The following is a 9,335-nucleotide window of genomic DNA, read 5'->3' on the forward strand; positions in this document are numbered from 1 at the left end:
GCCGCCACTTATCACCAGAAAATCAAATTCCCAGTGCGAGGACAGGTTGGGGAAGTTAAGGGAGATCAGCCCTCTTCTCGGAGGTGTTATGGGGAGACAGTCCGGGTATATCAAAAGAAGGTAATGAGGGAAGGGAAAGAGAAAGAATGTCAAGAAGGGGCCAAGGAGAGAGAAGTGCACTTTGTTGTTGAGGAAGAGGAAGAAGTGGTGGAAATTGAGCTAGAAAAGCACGTCCGGGTGGCCCGAGACACCAGCACGTCCACCCGGGTAAATCTCTTACAATGTTTAAAAACTAACATTAGTGTTTTCGCCTGGTCAACAGGAGTTGGCCGGGATCTCGCCCCAAGTGGCCGAACATAAATTGAACATCCTCCCGGGATCCCGGCCCGTGAAGCAAAAGAAGAGGCATTTTGGCCCTGAAAAAGATAAGGTAATTGAAGAGCAAGTGGGAGAGTTGCTGAGGGCCGGGCATATCAGAGAAGTCCAGTTCCCTACCTGGCTATCAAAAGTGGTCCTCGTCCCAAAATCCACTGGGAAGTGGAGGATGTGTGTTGATTTCAGAGACCTGAATAAAGCTTGCCCCAAAGATTGTTATCCACTCCCCCCAGATTGATCAGCTGGTAGATTCCACTTCTGGATGCGAGTTATTAAGCTTTCTGGATGCATATCAGGGGTATCACCAAATCCCTTTGGCTCTGGAAGATCAAGATAAAGCCAGTTTTGTCACCTCCGGGGGCACCTTCTGCTATGTTGTTATGCCTTTTGGCTTGAAGAATGCGGGAGCTACGTACCAGCGCTTGATGAATCTTGTCTTCCAAAAGCAAATAGGTCGGAACATTGAGGTGTATGTGGACGACATTCTAATCAAAACCAGGGAAGTCTCACACTTTATTGATGATCTAGCTGAAAATTTCACCACTTTGAAACAATATGGAATAAAGCTCAACCCGGGCAAGTGTGTGTTCGGGGTCAGGAGCGGTAAATTTTTGGGTTTCTTGGTAACTGACAGGTGAATCGAAGTCAACCCTGAGAAAATCAAAGCAATAATGGACATGCCTTCTCCTCAATCTGTCCGAAATGTACAGAAACTAAACGGGAGGATTGCTGTCCTGTCACATTTCATTTCCCGATCTGCCCATCGGAGTTATCCATTCTTCCAAGTACTAAGAAAAGCGCATAAATTTGGTTGGGACGACAAATGTGAGCAAGCTTTTCAAGACTTGAAGAAACATCTGGCTGAATTGCCTATCTTGGCCAAGCTCGAGCCTGGGGAAAAATTATAGGTCTATCTCTCCGCCACGGAATTTGCTGTTAGTTCTGTGCTTATCAGGGAAGAAGAAGCCGATCAAAAACCAATATATTATGTCAGTCATGCCCTTCGAGGAGCAGAATTAAAATACGGTGAGGTGGAAAAAATAGCATTGGCCCTGGTGATGACGGCTCGGAAACTGAGGCCCTATTTTCTCTCACATCCCATCGTTGTCCTCACCAATTCTCCCCTCGGGAGGATCATGACCCATGCCGAAGTCTCCGGAAGAATGGTTAAATGGATTGTGGAGCTCAGGGAGTATGACATTGAAGACAAACCACGAGCTGCTATAAAAGCCAAAGCATTAACAGACTTCTTGACAGAAATGATCCAACCGGTCGAAGAAGAGGTATGGAGGGTGTTTGTTGATGGCGCATCAAACCTATCAGGGTGTGGAGTGGGGGTGGTCCTAATTGCCCCATCAGAAGAGAAAATCAAGCTGGCCTTGAGAATTGATTCCAGGGTCACCAATAACGAAACCGAGTACAAGGCTGTGTTGGCAGGGTTGCAAGCTGCCCACGAAGTCGGTGCTTCCTGGGTCATTGTTTATTCCGACTCTCAGTGGGTCACGCAGCATATCAATGGAACATATGAGGCCAAGAACGAAAAAATGCTCAAATATTTAGGGATCATCACGGCCCGAGCAGCGTATCTGACCGACTGGAGTATCGAACAAATTCCCCGGGAGAAAAATGCAGAAGCTGATACCTAGCCAAATTGGCTGCCTCCATGACAGATATAAGCACCCGGGAAATTCTATGTTTTACCCGGCTGGTGCTCTCTATTGATGAAGAAGTACCCCCGGTCCAGAAAAGCTCATGGTTGACGCCTATCGTTGAATACATAGTCCATGAAAAGCTCCCAAAAGATCGGGCCCAGGCTGCAAAAATAAAAAACAAGCGCCCAGGTTCGTCTTTTTGAATAATGTGTTGTACAGGCGATTCTATCAAGGCCCATTACTAGAGTGCTTATCAGAAGGTGAGGTAGAGTACGTCCTCTGGGAAATACATGAAGGATGTTGTGGGGAACACCTCGGCGGAACAGCCCTATCCCGAAAAACTATATTGGCCGGGTTCTGGTGGCCCCGAATAAATCAAGATGCTGCCCGACTTGTTCAAAGATGCCAAGGTTGTCAGCACCATTCTAATTTCCATCATCGTCCAGCTATCCGAGAGTGAACAGAAAGGATCGAATCGGGACAGCGAGTCAAGCTCTAGCCCGACTATTTTAGGGATGGGTGGTGATACCCCTATAAGGATATGGGTTCGTTCACCTGATACCCGTTTATACAACCCAGGGTACCGGGTCGTTTTGTGAAAGCCCGGGTAAATCTTCCCTTCCCGGGTGTGATGGCTTTATCCGCAGTCCTTTTCCAATAGCCCGGGTCCTCATAGAGTTGGCCGGGTGCTTCTCACCTTTCCGGGTATAGTTCCCGGTTGCACAACCACTTGGGCAACCTCGAGAATGGCGCTGCCTCGATAAGTGAACCGCACTCGAGTGTGAGCATTGCAAGCAGTCCAATCCTTCAAAACAACTTGGGCTTGGAGTGTCCGAGAAGTCATCAGAAGCTAGTATGGTAAACCGACTTAGTAGATGACGCGGGAATCGAGGTAACTACCCATTCCTCTCCTATAAATATCAGGTATTAATGTCATTAAAAGATCGTGAAAAACCTTTGAACTTTAAGCACTCTACGTATTTTTCTTCAAATATTGCTCGAGTTCATCATCTTATAACCTGCTGACTTTATCATCGGAGTGGCTACGTCGGATATCCCTCCGGCGCCCATTCACGAGTTCTTTTCATTGTTCGCAGGTGTTGTTTAGGCCATTGTCTTCGTTCAAAACTCCCAAACATTATAAATTGTTGATTTGATCCGTTGGAGCTCCTTACCCGGCTCGCCCATTTCAACGAGATCTTATCAACTTTCAATAAAACATGGTACAAAACACAGCATAACTGACATGTATGATGCAGAAATGAAAAGGGTGAGGCATGCCTGATGAGTGGAAGAACCAAAAACGTTGCCAACGGAGGCCCGGGAGAAGTTTTCTTTGCAAACACAAGCCAACAACCTATGATTTCAGCTGCTGGTGAAGAAACCGAGGGGAGGATGTTTGAGGGAGGGGTGTGTCGGCTGCTTAGAATATTAGGTTTAGGGTAATTGGAGTTTAAGTGTTAATTATATAGTAAACAATTAATTAACGGGTCAAAATTTGTAGATTTAAAGTTTAAAAAGATTATTAAGCCTAATAAACTTAAAAGTAGGCCCATTAAATCCAAACGCACTCTCGAAAAATATTTCGAGTTGAAAAGATTTTGAAAATATTAGCCGAACCCTTAAAAAGTCCTCCGATTCGCTAAAATTTACGTACCGTTAAAAATAAAATCTCGCGGGTATAAATACCCTAATAAAATCCTATTTTAGAAAAATACACTTAAAATGCTCTAAACTAATTTATAAAAATTAATCGTGTCATTAAAATAATTTCCTGAAAATTCTCCGGTCTCCGATCCTCGTTCGAACGTGAAATGCAACTTAAAAATCTTAATGTACGAACTTTTAAAATTTCATGAAATAAATTCTATCATGCAATAATTATGCCTAAAATGCATAAAAATAATTAAACATAAATTAATGAAATAAACATGCTAAATTACCACTTCTTAAATAAATCTTTATTAGCTTATCTCAATACTCCATCTCCAGTCCGGCCTCACTTATTTAATTGAAAAGATGACAATTAAACTACTGCGTAAAATAAATAAATTTAAAGAAAAGAATTTAAATACTCATGCAATAAAAATCATTTTAATTTAATTACTAGAAATTATGCATGGCTTATACGCAGTCCAATTTACGGGTTCTATATTTTCGTTCATGAATTTGAATATTAGATTTTCTTCTAGTTTTGAATTTATAGAGTAGTTTTTCTTATGATCGGGACCACGATAGAGACAAACTTTTGATCTTGTTCATTCATTGGATTATTTGATTTATGAATTAATTTATGTTATTGATTAATGTTTGAGTAATTTTCGTGCTTTTAAATTGGGTAATTATTTGCATGTTTGTTGTTGATCTTGACTCGAAAGAGAATAGATTGAATTTAGCTTCAAAAATATTAATTAACACACGGTTAAATCGACTAGAAATAGTATTCGGTTTCAATGTGTGATTCTAGGCTGTGATTCCATCGTTGAATAATGTGTTTTTGTCTGATTAAATTCAATTAGAAATAATTGGACTAATAAATGAAAATATGATTATAAATTCTATAAATAGATTTATAGGTAATTCAGGGAATTTCATCGTGGCATCGAATAATTGGTGGTTAATTAATTCCAATGCGTGACAATAATCAAAGTTTGGACCGTTGTGTGTTCCCGATCATTTTGTTGAATTTGAAAATTTCTCAAGTTTAAATTTGTTCTACAATTTCGATCTTATTATTAATTTAGCATATTTTATTTTAATTTAATTAGTTTAAATTAGCATCAAATCACTTATTACTGTTTGACTAGATTAAATCGAATAATTTAAATCTTATTATTTAAATAATAGTCTGTGTGGGATTGATACTTGGACTTTTCGTCCATTTATTATAGTTTGACCTAGTCCGCTTGCTAGAATTTTTCTCAATCGAAATCGTCGTTTAGTCATATTGCTTTATTTTTCTATGTCTTTTTTATCACATTAATTTTAATTTAACAAATATGATCTTTATTCATGTGTCACGTATGATATAATCGATGTTAAATAAATCATATTTTATGGATTTAGTGATTCCAAAATTGACAAGTTAGTGCAATATAGAGTTTTTCTTTGTTCAAATTTATTATCATTGATATCAAAACTCCGTTGTCGATCAAACAAAACGGTACAAAAACAAAACCAGTTTATTGGACTTTTAAGACTAATTTTTCACAAATTTATTTATAAATAGTTTTATATATGGTAAGTAATTGCTGCAAGAATCCATGAGTTATTATTATTATTATTATTATTATTATTATTATTATTATTATTATTATTATTATAATAATAATATATATATATATATATATATATATATATATATATATATATATATATATATATATATGGTAAGTAATTGCTGCAACAATCCTAGAGTTATTATTATTATTATTATTATTATTATTATTATTATATATATATATGGTAAGTAATTGCTGCAAGAATCCATGAGTTATTATTATTATTAATCCATGAGTTATTATTATTATTATTATTATTATTATTATTATTATTATTATATATATATATATAACAATAATCCATGAAGTATTGTGAAACTTGGGGTTTTTTTATAATTAATTTAAAAATTAAAAAAAATCAAAAATACTTCAAAAAAAAGTTATTTTCAAAACTACTTTAATCCGCGCTTACAAAGCGCGAACGCTCGTCCACATAAGCACTATAGATTATTATTATTATTATTATTATTATTATTATTATTATTATTATTATTATTATTATTATTATTATAATATATTTATTTTGATAATTAATTTAATTTGAATATATTATTATTATTATTAATTTAATTCGAATGAAATATATAAAATATAAATATTTATAATATATGTTAATTATTAAATATTTTGTATTATTTAGTTGGGTGATTGAAAAATTAGAGATACGAGAGGATTGAAGGAGAACATATATAAAATCAACATTTAAAAAAAACGAGAGGATTGAAAATATATTTATTGTTCCATTTTAAATATATGAGAGGATTGAAAAAATATTTATGGTCTCATTTTAAAAATATGAGTGGATTAAAAAAATATTTATTGTTCCATTTTAAAAATATGAGAGGATTAAAAATATGAGAAATATGAGAGGATTGAAAATTATTTTTATTTTTAAATTATTGTTCCATTTTAAATTATTGTTCCAAAAAAACGTACACAAGATCAATTGATCAAAGGATATTTTAGGAAGACTCATTTCGAATTATCTCAAAATTATATAAACACATATTTTATAAAAAAAATTAATTGTAAAACATATAATTATATATAATGGGTTTATTATTATTAATAGATTTATTAAATAAATAAATCTATAAAAATGAGAAGGCCAACAGTGAAGGAAGCAAGCAAACATTAATAATTACTTATATAATATATTAATATTGTATTTTTATGTTGTGATTAATATTTTATTTTAATGTTGTGACTAAAATTCAATTAATAATAATAGCTTAAATAGAAAATAAAAAATGTACATTTAGAAATAGAATGAAAATATTATAATCCAGTATAAATTTTATCGATAATATATGCTAAATTTAAACATCTTATTGGTATATTGATGAAAGACTATTATTTTTATTCTCCTTAATTTTCTCCTTTCAATTCTATCATATCTCTAATTTTTCAATCACTCAATCAAATAATACAAAATATTTAATAATTATCATATATTATATATATATATATATATATATATATATATATATATTTCATTCGAATTAAATTAATTAATAATAATAATAATAATAATAATAATAATATATTTATAAATATACTTTCACGCTTGAGTTTTATGTTGCGATTGAAATTAAATTAATAATAATAGCTTAAATAGAAAATAAACAATGTAAATTTAATAATAGAATGAAAATATTATAATACGACGTAAGTTTTATCGATACTATATGCTAAAGTTAAACCTCTTATTGATATATTCGTGAAAGGCTACTGTTTTTATTCTCCTTAATTTTATCCCTTCAATCCTCTCATATCTCTATTTTTTCCTTTCAATCCTCTCATATCTCTAATTTTTCAATCACCAAACCAAACAATACAAAATATTTAATAATTAACATATATTATAAATATTTATATTTTATATTTTTCATTCGAATTAAAATAATTAATAATAATAATAATAATAATAATAATAATAACACTAATATTACTACTAATAATAATAGTAATAATACTAATACTAGTACTACTAATAATATATTTGAATTAAATTAATAATAATAATAATAATAATAATAATAGGTTTTAATTTTGGTTCACTATACTAGACTAGACCAGGTCCAGAACAACATTAAATAATTTATTATTTTATAGGTTTTAATATTTTATTTATTATTTTATAGGTTTTAATATTTTTTGTAAACATATAATATTCATACATACATACATATATATATATATATATATATATATATATAACACTTAATTGATTTTAATTCAAACTTTTGTTGGATGGATTTTAAAGCAATGGTGTTTTACTTTTTAATTATTATTTACACTTCTTTGATAAACCATTTTCTGTTTATGGTTTTCTAAATTCTAATATGTGCGTGTTTGATACATAAAAATATATTTTTTAAAATTAAACATAGAATCAAGTGTTTCTTTGGGAGAATAGCAATTTTTCCTTTGAATTAAGTAAAAAAAAAACATTTCATCGTGAAATCTATATTAGTAAATACTTATGTAGTTATAGAAATAGAATTAGAAAAACAATAAGTTTAATAATATCCAAAATATTTATAAAATGCGTTAGAAAAAAAATATTTGGACAATAAAAATGTTATAACAACAAAAAAATATTTTTCATATATAAATCGACCATATACAAACTTCAAAAAATAAATATTTATGAATTATCTACTCAATTATTTTTAGGTTAGGCCTCTCATCTAAATAAAAAAGAAAAAAGAAAAAAACTTTATTACTTTCGTAGCCTTGTTTTGTTCGCACTTTCGTAGCCTGACCAGTCCAATTTCCCTATAAGAACCAGAAAGAGCTCTCAACAAGAAAAAACTACACTGAATTTCGTTCGGAATTAAACTCAATCAAGAAATCTTGCTAGGATTATAATGGCGGAAGTGAAGGTATTTGGCGTTTGGGGAAGCCCATTTAGCCGCAGAGTCGAGATGGCGCTGAAACTGAAAGGAGTTGAATACGAATACGTAGAAGAAGATCTAACCAATAAGTCCGCACAGCTTCTTCAGTACAATCCAGTACACAAAAAGATTCCCGTGCTGCTGCACAATGGTAAGCCAATCGCGGAGTCGTTGGTGATTCTTGAATATATTGATGAAACTTGGAAAAATGGACCATCCATCTTGCCCAAAAATCCTTATGACAGAGCCATGGCCCGTTTCTGGGCTAGATTTATTGATGAAAAGGTATATTCTTCTACCACGCTTTATTTTTCAAGATTTCCTTTAGTTGGTGTAAAGCTAACTAATGTAAACTGGTAAAAATTTCCATGTTCCAGTGCTTTCCAGCAGTGTGGAAGGCTTGTTGGGGTGCAGGGGAGGAGCAAGTGAAAGCCAAGGAAGAAGCACCAGAACTGCTAAAATTTCTTGACAAGGAGCTAGAAGGGAAGAAATTCTTCGGCGGAGATAGCATCGGGCTGGTCGATATTGCTGCCAATTTCGTCGCTTATTGGTCTGTGATTATCACTGAATTGGTGGGACTCGAACTCATAACAAACGACAAGTTCCCGAATCTGTGTACATGGATGGAGGAGTACGTCAACTCGAGTTTTGTGAAGGAACACCTGCCTGATCGGGAGAAACTGGCCGGGATTTTCAGGGCTCTATTCCTTCAGACCAAATGAGAGCCATCTAGAATTTTCAGACCTTCGGTTTCTTGGACTTGCTTGTGTTTTGTTTTGGGGAAAATAAGGAGAATGAGGCAGGTGCTTTGTTTGTCTCACATGTTTCTATAAAGTGTCTCTGTGTGTGTGAAGTCAGTGCTTCAAATCTTAATAAAATTTTTAATTTTCTAAAAAGCTCAAAGTCAAATACTTTTTTCATATATAAATCGACCATATACAAACTTCAAAAAAAAAAAAAAAAAAAATAGTGCCACGTGGTTTTTCATTCTTCTTAAGAATTAAGAATATTAATCAAGACTATTGAAAGATGGTCTCGCAGATTAATTTTATGAAATTGATCTATTACTATATTAGATCATAAAAAAATAATTATTTTTTATATTAAAAATATTATTTTATAACGAG

General features: G+C 32.8%; 1 protein-coding gene across 1 annotated transcript; it reads left to right on the top strand.

Annotated features, from left to right (window-relative positions):
- The first annotated feature begins 8,104 nt into the window (after nucleotides 1-8,104).
- LOC140833320 (probable glutathione S-transferase) lies at nucleotides 8,105-9,104 on the top strand. Its single transcript, XM_073197696.1, has 2 exons — nucleotides 8,105-8,493; nucleotides 8,586-9,104. Exons 1-2 carry the CDS (start codon nucleotides 8,182-8,184, stop codon nucleotides 8,928-8,930), a joined length of 657 nt encoding a protein of 218 aa, XP_073053797.1. The 5' UTR covers nucleotides 8,105-8,181; the 3' UTR covers nucleotides 8,931-9,104.
- Nucleotides 9,105-9,335: the final 231 nt, after the last annotated feature.

Source organism: Primulina eburnea, chromosome 6 (genome assembly GCF_022965805.1).
Source record: "Primulina eburnea isolate SZY01 chromosome 6, ASM2296580v1, whole genome shotgun sequence".
NCBI lineage: Eukaryota > Viridiplantae > Streptophyta > Magnoliopsida > Lamiales > Gesneriaceae > Primulina > Primulina eburnea.